At 41.7% G+C, this 17,384-nt stretch overlaps 1 protein-coding gene across 2 annotated transcripts in view; it reads right to left on the bottom strand.

Annotated features, from left to right (window-relative positions):
- Positions 1–8,051, bottom strand: part of TSEN15 (tRNA splicing endonuclease subunit 15) — a 30,111-nt gene extending 22,060 nt beyond the window's left edge. Inside the window, exons 1-3 of one of the 2 annotated variants that reach the window (XM_027565557.1) lie at positions 7,604–8,051; positions 4,132–4,213; positions 3,727–3,862 (exon numbers count right to left, since the gene is read on the bottom strand). In XM_027565557.1, the coding sequence (XP_027421358.1) occupies positions 3,727–3,862; positions 4,132–4,213; positions 7,604–7,729 (344 nt within the window). In that variant the 5' untranslated portion in view covers positions 7,730–8,051. The remainder of the gene's footprint in view (positions 1–3,726; positions 3,863–4,131; positions 4,214–7,603) is intronic. The other variant, XM_027565556.1, reaches the window with a different exon arrangement.
- Between the last annotated feature and the right edge of the window lie 9,333 nt (positions 8,052–17,384).

The raw sequence follows: 17,384 nt of genomic DNA, 5'->3' as shown, positions 1-17,384 counted from the left end.
TCTCCTGAATCCTCCCCTCCCCATCTCGCAAGAAACTTGGCTCCATTACTCGTTACTTTCACTCCTCAATGTTCAGCCCTTCTCTAGGACAGTTCACAGCACAGCTGGCTTACCTCAGAACAAACAAGTCAGAGAGAGAGTGCCCAAGAGAAGCCACTGTTTTTTTTCCCCAAAGTATCATTGATTTACAATGTTTCAGGTATACAGCATGTGTATGTGTGTGTGTGTGTGTGTGTGTGTGTTAGGCTTTCCCAGTGGCTCAGTGGTAAAGAATCCACCTGCAAGGCAGGAGACACAGGAGAAACTGCATTCAGTTCCTGGGTCGGGAAGATCCCCTGGACGAGGGCATGGCAACTCACTCCAGTATTCTTGCCTGGAGAATCCCACAGACAGATGAGCCTGGCAGGCTCAAGTCTTTGGGTTGCAAAGAGTCAGACATGACTGAAGAGACTGGACACACATGTATATATGTGTGTATATACACACACACACACATAGATAGATATGCTCTTGTCAGTTGAACACTTACAAATATTTTCTCTTATTTCACAGGCTGTCTTTTCATTTTGTTTATGGTTTCCTTTGCTATGTAAAAGTTAAGTTTAATTAGGTCCCATTTACTTATTTTTGCCTTTGTTTCCATTACCCTATGAGACAGATCCAAAAACTAGTGCTGTGATTTATTATGGCCTGTCTGTATTTCTTCTGGGAGTTTTATAATACACATAAGTCTTTAATTCATCTTAAATTTATTTTTGTATATAGTGTTAGAGAATGTTCTAATTTCTTTCTTTTATTAATAGATATAGCTGTCCAGTTTTCCCAACACTACTTAATAAAGAGATTATCTTTCCTCCATTGTATATTCTTGCCTTCTTTTTGGCAGATTAATTGACCATAAGTGTGTGGGTTTATTTCTAGGCTCTCTACTCTGTTCCATTGATCTATATGTCTGCTTTTGTGCCACTACCATACTGTTTTGATTTCTATAGCTTTGTAGTATATTCTGAAGTCATGGAACATGATTCCTCCAGCTCCATTCTTCTTTTTTAAGATTTACTCCATTTCACAAGATTTACTCAGAATCACTCCATTTTTCTTTCTCAAGATTTACCATTGCATCAAAAAGAATAGAATACCAAGGGATAAACCTACCTACCTAAGGAGGCAAAAGACCTGTACTCTGAAAACTATAAGACACTGATGAAAGAAATCGAAAATGACACAGACAGAAAGAAAAATATACCATGTCCTTGGATAGGAAAAATCAATACTATTAAAATGACCATATGATCCAAGGCAATTTATAGATTTAGTGCAATCTCTATCAGATTATCAAGAGTATTTTTTACATTGGAAAAGATCCTGATGCTGGCCAAGAGTGAAAGCAAAAGAAGGGGGCGGCAGAAGCTGAGATGGTTAGATAGCATCACCAACTCAACAGAAATGAGTCTGAATAAACTCTGGGGGATAGTGAAGGACAGGGGGCCTGGCAAGGTGTAGTCCACGGGGTCACAAAAAATTGGATATGACTCAGCAACTGAACAACAACAACTTTTGACAGAACTAGAACAAAAAATTTTCAAATTTGTATGGAAACACAAAAGACTCCAAATAGCCTTACATCTTCTATAATCTGATCTTAGAAGTAACATCTCATCATTTTTGCCAAGTTTTATTTATTAACATTAAGTCACTGGGAATTCCCTGGTGCTCCAAGGGTTAGGACTCTATGCTTTCACTGCCGAGGACCTGGGTTTGATCGCTGGTTGGGGAACTAAGATCCCACAAGCTGGTCAGTGCACAACACCCACTCCCCAACAAAAAAGCAAGTCACTGATTCCAGCCCAAACTCCAGGGAAGGGAATTACACAAGTGTGACCATCAGAAGGCTGGATTACAAAAAGCCATCTTAGAAGCTGCCTGCCACAGCTTCTAAGGAAGAAAAACAGAAAAGGAGACTTTTTAACAGGATACCAGGTCTTCTTAAGAAGCAAGCAATTGGGAAAACCTGGTACTGGCATAAGAGTAAATATACTGACTAATAGAGTATAAAGAGAGGCCAGAAACAAATCAAAGCATAGCTGCACAAAGATGGTAGTGAGATAATAAGGAAAGGAGGGAATATTCAGCAATTGGATGCAGAGAAAAATGGTCATCCAACTGAAAACAGGGTCCCTAGCCTTCCTCTCATAACATTAAAAAAAGCAACTTCAAAACTCTTAGTGAAAATACAGGTGAACTTCTTTTAAATCTTTACTTAGGAAATAGCTCTTATATTTGATATACAGATATTGATTATTAAAATTAATAAATATGATTATATTTAAATTAAAAACTGTTATTCATCAAAATATACCTGAAAGACAGATTTTTTTTTTTTTTTTAACTCCTGGGCAGGCACCACCCACCGTCTTATACCCATGATGATGGCCACTCACACCTGGGCCCCAAGTGCCTCTCTTCCCCCTGAAAGACAGATTTTTAAAGCTGGGAAATACAACCAAAAGGATTACTATCAAGAATATATAAAGAACTTCTAGGAGTCAATGAGGAAACTACAAATAATCCAATAGGTAAAGGATGTGAAAATGCATTTTTCAAGAGAGGAAATAATAAATATATAAATTAATGTTCAATATCAGAGACCTGCAAATTAAGACCACAATTAGACAAGCCATTCAACTGACAGAAATTTAAAAGTCAGAGAATACCAAATGTCAGAGACCATATAGCTTCCAAAGATCTTATTTACTGTGCAGGGGAAAGTAAACTGAGGCAACCACTTTGGAAAATAGTTTGAAACTATCCCCTAAAGTCAAACATGAGCAACACTCCATCATCAGGAGAGATGTGAAAACTAAGGTATAATCACACGATGGAATGCTGTACAGCAGCCCACCCTCCCAGCCAAAAGACACCATAATATAACCTTAACAATATAAAGCAAGCCTCAAAAGATGACATGCCTTTTTATAAAGTTAAAAATATCTAAAATGAAACCACTCCCAACGAGCATGAAAAATACAGTAACATTTTACAGTAAATAAACACTTGTTCAACACTCATATTTAACTTAGTTCTCAAATAACCAAGAATAAAGCCATGATTCCTATACCCCAAATTCCTTTTAAAATATACTGTTGCTGTTGTTTAGTCACTAAGTCATGTCCGACTCCTTATGACCCCACGGACTGTAGCCTACCAGGATTCTCTCTGTCCATGGGATTTTCTAGGCAAGAATAATGGAGTGGGTTGCCATTTCCTTCTCCAGAGGATCTTCCTGACCCAGGGATGGAACCCGTGTCTCCTGTGTTGCAGGCAGATACTTTACCCTTGATCTACCAGGGAAGCCTTTAAAATATATTACTACCTCTAATTTAAGGATTTCTAGTACTTTATGCCAGAGAAGGCAATGGCAACCTACTCCAGTACTCTTGCCTGGAAAATCCCACGGACGGAGGAGCCTGGTAGGCTGTAGTCCATGGGGTGGCGAAGAGTCGGACATGACTGAGTGACTTCACTTTCATGTATTGGAGAAGGAAATGGCAACCCACTGCAGCGTTCTTGCCTGGAGAATCCCAGGGACAGGGGAGCCTGGTGGGCTGCCGTCTATGAGGTCACGCAGAGTTGGACACGACTGAAGTGACTTAGCAGCAGCAGCAGCAGCGCTTTATGCAGGAAAGGAGCTAACCTGCTAAACAAAAATCAAAATCAGCTGCCCACCTGTTATGGCTGAGGGAAGCACTGATGGGTGTAGGTACCACAGTCTGTAACCCTTCTCCTTCTATCTCAGTACCAAGAAGGCAGATGAGCTGGAGATCTGGTAGTCCCACACAGTTTACTTCATGCCAGCTTTTACCTGAAAGTGTATCATCGAATGGACAACAATATTTATCAAAAATAAAAGATAAAAGGTCTAAACATCTACCTAATACTCAGCTGAGCAAACATCACTTATAATGCTATGTCCCTTTATCTTTCTAGTATTTTCTGTTACTCATAATTCCCAGTGTTAATGAATAAAGAAATCACAACACTGACAAAATTAACAGCAAATGCATAAACACTATATCCCAACCCAACTCCTCACTCCCCCACCGTAGCCCCAATAATAAACAAATTACTTACTCTCCATGAGGTCCAGGTAAACCAAGAACGCTATATAAACTTGGGTGGCATCTCCTATATCTAATTCCATCATTTCTAAATACTGAAAATCAAAATGTAATTGTCAAAGAGAGAAGGAAGAATCTCTTAGCATTTGCTTTCAATTAACAACTAATCAATAGATAATGTATAAGACTCTCTTAAAGGTATAGTGGGAGTTACTTGGCAATCAAGCCCTGATCCCTATCTCTTAAAAAAACTTATGGATTGCTAGGGTAAACACATTCACACTTGCAATTGCAGATAAATAATAGTGCATTACAGTAAGTGACTAAAAACCAAGTGAATGGAAAACGAAAACCAAAACATGACACAACAGGTCAAAGCAGCTGAGCTCAGGTGGCTTGGTTGGTGAACGTTTCCTGGCAGAAGTGGGATGCAAGCTGGGCCCTGAAGGACATGTATGAGTTGAATAAACAGAGAAAGAGTGACAGTGTGAGTAATCACATGAAAGTGGAAATAAGCAACATGGGCTCAAGGGCCTAGAAAGAAACCTACCTGCCAGGAGTAGAGACATCTTAACAGGACTTTTGTCAGGGCAGGTTAGTGGGAGCCTCTGATTCCCCGGTCTCATTTGCCGGTGGAGAAGCTGTGCTGGAAGCGCAGTCCTGGCCTCTCTCCCCACCCCTGCTCACTCAAGAGTAGGGAATTCATTAACTGTTGAGTTTCAAAGAAAGGATCAAGGAAGCTGCTGCAGCTTTCAGACTTGTTGGTCAGCACAGAGTGAACACTCTTCAGGGCCTGCCCCTGCAGAAGCCTGAGGTATTCCAGCTCTGTCAATGACTAGGTAGGTGGGGAGCAGGGTCAATGCAGAGGTGAGGCATCTGCAGACCCACCTGGGTGTACTAAAGTCACACTTTGCACCAGCATCCACCAAAGTGTGTACAGATGCAGGAAAAGAGGAGTGCTACTAACTGTCCTCCTCAACCTCAAATGAGTTTGGAAATGACACCGAAAAGGCAACCGGGGACCAGGGCCGAGGTCTTGATGGCCAGGGTAAAAGTGTGAATTTTACCCTTCGGCAAATTCTCTAAATATGAGAATTACATAACCAAAGTGGTCTTTAAGGATGATAAATCTGATCCTATGTTATTGGATTGACCTAAGTTGACTATGCCAAAGCCTTTGACTGTGTGGATCAGAACAAACGGTGGAAAATTCTGAAAGAGATGGGAATACCAGACCACCTGACCTGCCTCCTGAGAAACCTATGTGCAGGTCAGGAAGCAACAGTTAGAACTGGACATGGAACAACAGACTGGTTCCCAATAGGAAAAGGAGTACGTCAAGGCTGTATATTGTCACCCTGCTTATTTAACTTCTACGCAGAGTACATCATGAGAAACGCTGGGCTGGAAGCACAAGCTGGAATCAAGATTGCCAGGAGAAATATCAATAACCTCAGATATGCAGATGACACCACCCTTATGGCAGAAAGTGAAGAGGAACTACAAAGTCTCTTGATGAAAGTGAAAGAGGAGAGTGAAATAGTTGGCTTAAAGCTCAACATTCAGAAAACGAAGATCATGGCATCTGGTCCCATCACTTCATGGGAAATAGATGGGGAAACAGTGGAAACAGTGACAGACTTTATTTTGGGGGGCTCCAAAATCACTGCCAATGGTGACTGCAGCCATGAAATTAAAAGATGCTTACTCCTTGGAAGGAAAGTTATGACCAACCTAGATAGCATATTCAAAAGCAAAGACATTACTTTGCCAACAAAGTCCGTCTAGTCAAGGCTATGGTTCTTCCAGTGATCATGTATGGATGTGAGAGATGGACTGTGAAGAAAGCTGAGCGCCAAAGAATTGATGCTTTTGAACTGTGGTGTTGGAGAAGACTCTTGAGAGTCCCTTGGACTGCAAGGAGATCCAACCAGTCCATTCTAAAGGAGATCAGACCTGGGTGTTGCTGAAGCTGAAGCTGAAACTCCTAATACTTTGGCCACCTCATGTGAAGAGCTGATTCACTGGAAAAGACCCTGATGCTGGGAGGGATTGGGGGCAGGAGGAGAAGGGGATGACAGGGGATGAGATGGCTGGATGGCATCTCCAACTCGATGCACATGAGTTTGGGTAAACTCTGGGAGTTGGTGATGGACAGGGAGGCCTGGTGTGCTGCCATTCATGGGGTCGCAAAGAGTCAGACACGACTGAGCAACTGAACTGAAGTAATTTTCAAACTGAATGATGCAAATGCAGAACTGAAAATCAAACAATTAATGTATTTTCTTTTTTTTAAGATCAATTAGATCCTTCAAGAAGAAAAACCAAAAGAAAAGATTTGATGGTTCGAGCCTATAGAGCGTTTGACTTTAAAGAAAAAAAAAAACCCTGCAAGTATGAAAATTAAATAGTAACATCAAATCTAGAAGTAGCTTTTAAAACTTATTACTGGTGTTTTACTTTAAATATTTAGGTAGTGGCTACTGTACGTTGCGCTTTACTAATATTAACTGACTTAATCCTCTAACAACCCGATAAGGTTAGTACTATTCTTATCTCCATTTTACAGAAGAGAAAACTGAGGAACAATGAGATAAAACATTTTTTCCCGCCCCCCCCCCTCAAATAAAAAGAAAAATCACAAAGCTGATGACAGAACCAGGATGCAAACTCAGGCAGTCTGAATTCATGCTCCTGACCACCATGCTCCTTCTCCATATTTTGGTTCTTTGATGGCACTGAATAATATCTCCATGTTATCGTTTGTTTTTCCTAACCCTGAGAGGGTGTAAGGGGATCAGAGCAGAAGGATAAAATCAAGCAAGAGAAGATGAAAAGATCTTCAAATTTTTCCTTTTCTGGGATGTTTGTAGATGATTATCTATGAAATACTGCTCTCCAGCAGAAGAATGCGATTCTATTCAAACAACTAGACCAAAGTTACTCCCTGAGATTCCTGCAAAACTCATATCCATTCACTGTCCATTCATTGCTTGGGCCGTAGCTGGTAAAAGGCAGCAATTTGCCAACAGAGGCAAACGAGGACTGTGCCTAAAACCTTGACCATAGTAGACTACTACAGCTTACTCAAGGCCCACAAACTGTTCCGCTTGTTTACTATGAGGATTAAATGAGACCATCTCCAAGAACGGCCCTAAACAGCAAAACTCGGATTAATGGTGCGGCTGCAATCTGGCTCCAGAGGCTATATAGTTAACGATGTTCCCTCCAGTTAAGAACGGTTCGAGGGAGGCGAGGCGGGAGGGGGCGGTGTCAGAACAATAGTTTAACTCATTGAAACAAACAAAAACAATGTTGCCTGCACCGGGCCATGAGCAAACAGAATCCCCTTTCCGTGAGGTTCGAGGGAAACTCTGCGATCCCATTGGGTGGGAAGTCAAGAACCCAAGGAGGAGCACGGCCCGGGGGTCCCGCCTTGGGTACAGGCCTGGACAAGGCGCCCCGCTCCTCTCGCGCCTGCTGACCTTAGGGTGCGTGCCCATCCAGGCGTCCTCGGGGGCCCACGGGTGGGCGCTGCCGCCGCCGCGATCGTCGCCCGGGAGCACATCGCCGCAGCCCGCGGTCGGCTGGGACTCGCCGCGCTCCTCCATGCCCGGCCGTGCGGCGCGCCCGTGGTGCACCGCGCCGTGCTCTCCGCGCCCGGCCAGAAGCTGAGACTCTCGCGTCTGGGTTCCGCCTCCGCGTTGTGTGTTGCGCCGGCGCGGGAGAGCTCAGGTGCTGGGAGAATCAGCCCCACCTTCAGACCAGCATAACTTTAACCTGAGCGAACGCCCTCCCGTTTCCGTCCGAGCTTATTCAGATCTGGGTGGATGCTAGCGTGGAGAAGGATCAGAAGCTCTTAATTCTCCTTACATCAGCGCCGTTTACAACTCTATTGAGAAAATGGGGGCTCCTTAAGGCCTCTTTGCCCTGACGTGTCAGCTCAAAGTGTGGAAGTGGATGAGATCTCCAAAGAAAGCGGAAAGGAGAGAGACCGGAATTTCAAGAACCACATTTTTAGGGTGAACGAACCGTTTAGGAGTAGAGGAACAAGAGTAAACACGAGTTGTTGAATGTAAACACAAGTGGTTAGAAAAGTAGGATGCAAACCAGCATAAGCATGTGACGTGGAAGTCAAGGCTGAGCAGTTTCAGACAGGACGTGTAGGACATTTTAAGCATTTATGGATTTACTGTGAGTGAAATAGGGGTACGCTAGAAGTTCCCGTTATGTTTTCTGCGTCCCTCTGCCTGAAGTGCTGAGACTAGATCTTAGGGGTCAAGGGTGGAAGCAGGGACTGCTTAGGAGGTATTGCCTTAATTAACCAAGGCAAGAGATGACTCTCAAGAGTCAAAGTGCCAGACAGGGATAGAACTTCTGCTTCCAAATATGACAGACTGAGGCTATACCCCAGAATAAAACATCTATAAAAATTGGACATAATACAAAAATAGAAAATAGATATTAGGACAAATACCTAAAAGGACATAATACAAAATAGGTATTCCAGAATACTCTGGAATGCAAACAGAAGCACCCTGATCCTAGTCAGGAGGGCAAGCTTGCTTGGAGGGCAATGAAGCACCACAAGGAAGGTTTCCCTTTTCTTGGACTTAGCTTGAGCTGAATGCAGAAGAGCCAACTCACTGGAAAAGACCCGGATGCTGGGAAGGATTGAAGGCAAAAGGAGAAGAGGGCGGCAGAGGATGAGTTGGTTAGATAGCATCACCAACACAATGGACATGAGTTTGAGCAAACTCTGGGAGATAGTGGAGGACAGGGAAGCTCGGTGTGCTGCAGTCCGTTGGGTTGCAAAGGGTCCGACAGGACTTAGTGACTGAAGAACAACAATAAAGTACAGTCTGGGAGGCAGGTTCTTCAGCAGCAGGGGCATATGCGGGAAAACTCTGTTTTTCTTATCTGGAGAAGCAAAAAAGTGAAGCCAGGAAACTTTGAAAGCTGAAGACATCAAGAAATCCCCAAAGGGTAGGAGCCAGAGAGAGAGGATCCCCTAACTCTGCTTTCATCTCTGAACAGATCCTGAACCACCTGAAACAAAATCCCAGCAGTTCAGTTAAAAACAAAAGATCTGAACTGAGACTAAAGTTGTCCCCCAAGAAAGAGAGTTTATGGTTTAAATTTAGTCAAGAGAATCACCTGCTAATGCAAAGAAAATAATACTCATCACAGCAAAATAATGCAATCTAGAACATCCACAGTTCATCATTCATAAAGTCCAAGATACAATTCAAAATTAGTGACATATGAAAATCAAGAAAGTGGGTCACATTTTCTGGAATCTGACCCTGAGATGAATCAGATGTTGAGATTGACAGATGAAAACTTTAAAGTAACTATTATAACTATCCTCAGTGAAGTAAAACACAACATGTTTTCAGTGAATAAAACTCTCAGGAGACAAACAAACAAACAAACCTCACCAGAGAAAATGAAAAAAAGGATCAAATAGAAATTCTGAAGCTAAAAATTAAAATTTCAGAAATACAAAATTCACTGGGTGGATTTAACAGCCAGATGGAAATTACAGAGGAAAAAATAAATGAATTGAAGCAATCATCCAAGACATCATCCAAAGTGAACAACAAAGAGAAGATGATTTTTTAAAAAATAAACAGAGCTCAGAGAACTGCTACATAATATCAGATAATCCAACATATATGTAAATGAAATACTAAAAGGAGAAAAGAAAGAGAATGGAATAGAAAAAAATGAAGAAGTTAATAATTCCCCAAGTTTGATGAAAGAAATTTACAGGTACAGAATACTAAATGATCACCAGGTAATATAGACACAGTGAAGTCCATGCTGAAGTCAAACTTGAAAGCCAGATAAAAAGCCTGAATGCATTAAAAAATGCATTATGTATAGAGAGAAGTGTATCCTGTGATGTGAAACCACACATGAAGATTCACAAATTGCCCTGCTGCTACTGCTGCTGCTAAGTTGCTTCAGTCGTGTCTGACTCTGTGCGACCCTATAGACGGCAGCCCACCAGGCTCCCCCGTACCTGGGATTCTCCAGGCAAGAACACTGGAGTGGGTTGCCATTTCCTCCTCCAATGCATGAAAGTGAAAAGTGAAAGTGAAGTTACTCAGTCATGTCTGACTTTTAGTGACCCCATGGACTGCAGCCTACCAGGCTCCTCCATCCATGGGATTTTCCAAGCAAGAGTACTGGAGTGGGGTGCCATTGTCTTCTCTGCTTCAAACAGCTTCTAAGCCCTAAAGAAGCAAATAACTCTGAAATTAGTAGGTTCCTTGGGAGAAGGCAATGGCAACCCACTCCAGTATTCTTGCCTGGAGAATCCCAGGGACCGGGGAGCCTGGTGGGCTGCCGTCTATGGGGTCGCACAGAGTCAGACACGACTGATGTGACTTAGCAGCAGCAGCAGTAGGTTCATTGACAGTAATTCAAGTAAGTAGAGGTCTAAAGATCCCAATCAGTTCACATGATGGAATTTAGAAGCATTTAGGAGCATTCTGTTGCTCATATGATGAAGGGGGAAATTTTATAAATAAGGAGATCCAATGGAACTAGGTACTAGGTGAACAGGTCCAGACATCTTCAGGGGGAGATTTTCAACTTAAGGGGAAGAAAAAAAAGATGTATGGGGCAGAGAGGTTGGAGAATCCCAAAAGTATACAGAAAGATATTTCAACTGAAAAAAGAAAAAAAAAAAAAAAAAGCAACAGGCTAATGCTAGCCTTTGGCAAATAAATGAAGTTCTGTTGCTTAGAAAAAATATGATCTATTTAAGCATGAATATTAAATGTTTCTGACTTTTAATGTCATTGTTTATTACAGAGAGTTGAAGAATAAAAATAGATTGTCCCTTGGCTTCCATACTAAGCAATGGAAACTTATTTATAAATAAATCTTGGTGATTTGGAGTAGCTAAGAAAGAAAACAAAAGATTTGGGACTACCTAAACAGCCTGGTAGGAGAAGGGGACGATAGAGAATGAGATGGTTGGATGGCATCATCAATGCGATGGACATGAGTTTGAGTAGGTTCCGGGAGTTGGTGCTGGACAGAGGAGCCTGGAGTGCTGCAGTCGATGGGGTCGAAAAGAGTCGGACACGACTGAGTGACTTAACTGAACTGAACTGAAGTGAACAATGTCTAGTGTGGTAATCCAGAGTAAAATACACCCAAAAACAGGTTAGAGTTTCAACTTCTCATAGACTGAAGAATTTCTCCTTTTATAAATGTTCCCATGGTTTAATATATCAGAGAACCAAAGTGGTTAGGAAAAAAGCTAGATAAGTAACAACAAATAAAATTCTTCCTGAGTATACTGGGTGATATCAAATTCCATGTAATCTGGCACTTGCTCTACTGATTTCCCATCTTGATATCTGAGACAGACCATTTTATTCCCGCAAAAAAGTCTATAAAGTCCAGGCCGAGACATTAATTCAGTTAGAGTCTCCAGAGGAAAAACGAACTTTGGATTGTGATGTGAATGTTTAATGTGTTAAAAAGAAAACGTTTTTACACAGTGTTATGTACGATAGTGATCTCAAGCTTAAAAATGTAGGCTAGCATTCTGGATCAGCTTTAATTCATTGCTTGTAAGAATGTTCATATGTATCTTGTTCCTTTTTTGTACACAAAGCATGTAATTTCCCATTCTCTGTGTTTCACAGAGAATAGTTAAGATGTTTATACTTTTAGTAAAATATTTAGGATACTATGATATTTTACTACTCATGTGCATGAATATGTTTGAAGAACCTCATACATATAGAATTTAGAATAATCAAAATATCTTCTCTCCATTTCTCATAAATTTAAGAATGCAATCTAAATTCCCCATTTTAAGAATCAGGCTATAGTATATTTAATTTTAAAAAATGCTGCTTACATAAACAACAACAAAAATAAGGTACCTAGAATACAGATGAGCAAACCCTTTATGGAGAACATAATAAATGTTACTGAAGCTTATCAGAGAAGTATGTCTGTCCATTAATTTAGGTCTTCTCTAATGAGCTTTGATAACATTTATAGATCAGTTTGGAGGAAATTGCCAACTTTACAATACTGATCTGTAAGTTCTAGCTATTTCAATCACAGTCTCAATAGGGGTTTGTCTAATACTTGATAAACTGATTCCAAAATGTTAGCATGCTGCTGCTGCTAAGTCACTTCAGTAGTGTCTGACTCTGCGGGACCCCATAGACGGCAGCCCAAAGGGCCAAAAATAACCAAGACCCTTCTGATGAACAAACTGAGAGAACTTTTTATAAAGGTCTATAATTAAGAGTATGTGATATTTCTACAAAGGTAGATAAATAAACCAATGGAATCAAGTAGCAAGTCACGCACATACGGACAGAGATTACATTACAGATGTAATGCAGAGTTGAGGCAGTGAATATGTGTATATGTATATGTATGTAGAAGGCAATGGCACCCTACTTCAGTACTCTTTCCTGGAAAATCCCATGGATGGAGGAGCCTAGTAGGCTTCAGTCCATGGGGTTGCTAAGAGTCGGACACGACTGAGCGACTTCACTTTCACTTTTTACTTTCATGCATTGGAGAAGGAAATGGCGAACCACTCCAGTGTTCTTGCCTGGAGAATCCAGGGACGGCGGAGCCTGGTGGGCTGCCGTCTATGGGGTCGCACAGAGTCGGACACGACTGAAGCAACTTAGCAGCATATGTATGTACACATATACACAAGTAGGTATAAAGAGAAATTGGATTGCTAATTGCACCATAAAGTCTAATTTCTTCTTTTTGTCCCTCTTTAAATTATAGCTGATTTACAATTTTATATTAGTTTCAGATGTACAATATAGTGATTCAATATTTTTGTACATTATGCTCCATTTAAAATTATTATAAAATAATGGATATATTTCCTTGTTCTGTACAATATATGCTGCTGCTCCTGCTAAGTCGCTTCAGTCGTGTCCGACTCTGTGCGACCCCATAGATGGAAGCCCACCAGGCTCCCCCATCCCTGAGATTCTCCAGGCAAGAACACTGGAGTGGGTTGCCATTTCCTTCTCCAATGCGTGAATGTGAAAAGTGAAAGAGAAGTCGCTCAGTCGTGTCCGACTCTTAGCAACCCCATGGACTGCAGCCTACCAGGCTCCACCGTCCATGGGATTTTCCAGGCAACAGTACTGGAGTGGGGTGTCATTGCCTTCTCCGTGTACAATATATACTTGTATCTTATTTATTTTATACATAGTAGTTTGAGCCTCTTAATCTCATATCCCTATCTTGCCCTCCCCCCTTCCCTCTCCCCACTGGTAATCTATAGTTAGTTTTCTTTATCTGTGAGTCTGTTTCCATTTTGTTATGTTCATTTATATTCCACATATAAGTGACAACATACAATATTTGTCTTTCTCTGTCTGGTTTATTTCACTAAGCATAATACTCTCCAGGTCCATCCATGTTGTTGCAAATGGCAAACTATTATCTTCTATATGGCTGAGTAATATTCCATTGTATATATACATACCACATCTCCTTTATTCATTCATCTGTGGACGCATGCTTATATTGCTTTCATATATCTATTGTAAATAATGCTGCTGTGAACATTGGAGTAAATGTATGTTTTTGAATTAGTGTTTTAATTTTCTTCAAATATATACCCTGGAGTCGGGTTGCTTCATCATCTGGTAGTTCTTAGTTTTTTGAGAAACCTCCATACTGTTTTCCACAATGGCTACACCAATTTACATTCCCACAAACAATGTACTAGGGTTCCCTTTTCTCCACATCCTCGCCAATATTTGTAATTTGCAGACTTTTTGATAGCCATGCTGACAGGTATGAGATGATATCTCTTTGTGATTTTGATTTTCACTTCTCTGATAATTAGCAATGTTGAGTATCTTTTCATGTGCCTATTGGCCATTTGTATGTCTTTTAATGAAAAATGTCTATTCAGGTCTTCTGCCCATTTTTTAAGTTGTGTGTGTGTGTGTGTGTGTGTGTGTGTTAGTCACTCAGTCACGTCCAACTTTTTGCGACCCCACAGACTGTAGCCCACCAGGCTCCTCTGTCCATGGAGTTCTGCAAGCAAGGATACTGGAGTGGGTTGCCATTTCCTCCTCCAGGGGATCTTCCCGACACAGGGATCAAACCCACGTCTCTTATGTCTCCTGCATAGGCAGGCGGCTTCTTTACCACTAGTACCACCTGGGAAGAACTATAGGCTTTTATTTGCCCTTAATATGTTTTTATATGTTTATAAAATAGAATGGTTTTTATCAGTTTAAAATAAGATATTTAACCATATAAATTCAAAATTACTAAGCTTGAAAATCTGTATATTTAAACTAAAATTTTGCTTTTGAGGCTTTAATCACCTGGAGCCTGCAACTCTGCCATATGGTTGTGACCATTCAATATCATATATTCATATATTCAATATGACATTTGAAAGCACTATGTAAGCCAACTATACATCAGATATTTAGCTCATTTTTTCCATTTTAACAAAGTTTTTAGCTTTTCTGTAAAAGGTTAACATACAATTATATGAAAGTCATAGAATAATCCAGCTTTCTCTCTTCCCCCTTCCTGCCCTGCCCTCCAGTCTTGCTCTTCTCATCTCCATTCCCCAAGCTCTGTGTTCTCTCATTCTTTTGCTTGTATAGTTCCATCAGCCTGAAAGTCCAACCTCTCCCAACCCTCTGTCACTTTCCTAAAATATGCCCCTCATTTTTCAATACTTGGTTCAAAGGCATTTCTTTAATGAGGCATTTCCTAACCATCCTCACTTCCCTTCCTTATCCTCTTTTCCTACCAGTTTGTGGTTTTTATTCATTCATTCAATATACCTTAACTATCCATGCATTTCCAGCACCCATGCCTTGGCACAGCAGGCACTGAGAAAATGCTGAAACAAATAAGTGAAGACAATTTGAGAAACATATCTAGTCTTTTTAAATGAGATAAAAGGAATGCATTTTAAATTTGTATAAATGTGTTTGGAATTGAAAAACATTTTTCTATGGTAACTATTATATAGTGCTTGGATACGGGCCAGAGCTTAGACAAAACTTTGAAAGTGGCACAGTTTAATTTTATCCCTTCCCATTTCGGCCACTGCTCTTTTTCTCACGCTACCCTCCATATCCTTTCCCTACTTGGACTTGGAATCCTCAAGCACGTATCAGAAATCCACAGAACTTGCTTTGTCATAAAGGGTGCCATGCTCCATATATGGATCCCATTCTGTTCCCTTCATCAAAGCTTCTTATAGTACACCTCAGTTTAGCTATTGAGGTTAGAAACTCATTTAATTCACACAAATGTAGGAATACCAAAGCTATTGCCTAATATTCTTATCTCAAGTGTTTTAGTGTTAAAATTGGCACACTTGTCACTTTGAATGAATGTTTATGTTGTAGGATTTTAGGTTGGCTAAGACACTCATTGGAAAAGACTCTGATGCTGGGAGGGATTGAGGGCAGGAGGAGAAGGGGACGACAGAGGATGAGATGGCTGGATGGCATCACTGACTCGATGGACGTGAGTCTGAGTGAACTGCGGGAGTTGGTGATGGACAGGGAGGCCTGGTGTGCTGCAATTCACGGGGTCGAAAAGAGTCGGACACGACTGAACGACTGAACTGAACTGAAGACAAGGGAATAAAAAAATCCAAGTAGTGACAAAAACAATGTGTGTGCATGCTCAGTCATGTCCTACTCTGCAACCCCATGGCGTGTAGCACACCAAGCTCTTCTGTCCATGGGATTCCCCACGTAAGAATACTGGAGTGGGTTGCCATTTCCTTCTCCAGGAGATCTTCTCTACCCAGGATTGAACCCATGCCTCCTGCAATTGGCAAGATCAGCAGGTAGATTCTTAACTACTGAGCCACCTAGGAAGCCCCCCAAAAGGTATTTTGGTGCAGGAAAAACTAGCCCTGTTGATTCAGCCAAGACTCCCTCCTCCAACTTTGACCCAGCCAGATAAAAAGGGCAGGACACCTTCTGCCCCTTTCTCTGGAGAAGGATTCACCACCTTCTGCCCCTTTCTCTGGAGAAGAAGGATTCAAACACTCAGCACCCGAATGATTGACATTTAGTAATTTCATAAACGGTTGTTGAATGAGAAAATAAGGCAGGAACTTAAAAGGCTTTTACATAGGAAGAAATTGATGTCCAGAGAGGTCAAGTCTCCAAGGTCACACAAATAAGTGACACATGTGAGACAAAAATTTAGCTCCAACTTCCACACACAAAGAACTTCAAAAAAAGAATTCCACACAAAAAAGAAATTAGTAAAGAACTTCTTTACTAGCTTTCCTCCATTGTGTTCAAATTAAATATCCTTTGACGGTATATTTCCTAGCGTTTTCACTTTACCTGCTAATTGCGTTCTTCTTCTACCCTTCCTTCTTTCTTCCTTATTCTCCCTCCTCTTCCAGCATGTATAGATTTTCCCTGTTACAATTTATCAGTTTGGGTCATTAAGGAAAAAGAAAACCATCTGAAGTGAATCTGGTCCTTAACCAGCCACCCTTTCAGGAAGTTCAGGACCCTGAGTTGTCAGGTAGAGGACATGCCCCATGAAGAGCTTTCCTTTCATTTGAAGAGTTCGATCTGGCTCTAAAATTCTTCAGGTCTTCCAGCTAGATCTTATTGGGGAGACTACTCAGTCAAAAATGAATTTAAAGAGCACTTGAGGGTGAGGAAATACAAATATTCTGCCTTCGTGGAAGTTAAAAAAAAAAAAAACAACCTGTTTATCATAGTAATGAATCACTGGGTGACTTTCCATTTTAGAAGTCTACCCATTTAGTCAATAGGTGCATTATGAAAAACTGGATACATTGCATCACTGTGAAGGACTTTAGACTGCGGTTTGCAAAAGCAGAATAAATTTTCTTGGAGTTGTACCGTTATGTACACACGCTCGCTCGCGCGCGCGCGCGCACATACACACACACACTCATTCACACGCCCATTGGCAGACACGGCCACACCTCACAGCCCTGGGGAAAGCCACAGACCTCAGTACAAGCTGAACCTGAACTAGAGGAACTTTCCGCCGGACTCGGGACAAACAGCCGCACCGACACGACTGTCTGCGAGCCGGAGCCCAGGCGAGCGCCGGCGGCCGCAGGTACTCCGGAGCGCCCGCGGCGGGGCCTGGGCGGTGCGGCGGCGGCTGCAGCGGGAGGGTCCCGGCGGCCGAGGCCGTGCCAGTGCGCGCGCGCCAGCCGCCTCCCCTCCGCCCCTCGCCGCCGGCCTCGGGCATCCG

The sequence above is a fragment of the Bos indicus x Bos taurus genome, chromosome 16, assembly GCF_003369695.1.
Source record: "Bos indicus x Bos taurus breed Angus x Brahman F1 hybrid chromosome 16, Bos_hybrid_MaternalHap_v2.0, whole genome shotgun sequence".
NCBI classification, from domain to species: domain Eukaryota; kingdom Metazoa; phylum Chordata; class Mammalia; order Artiodactyla; family Bovidae; genus Bos; species Bos indicus x Bos taurus.
This window is presented reverse-complemented; position numbering and strand designations above follow the sequence as displayed.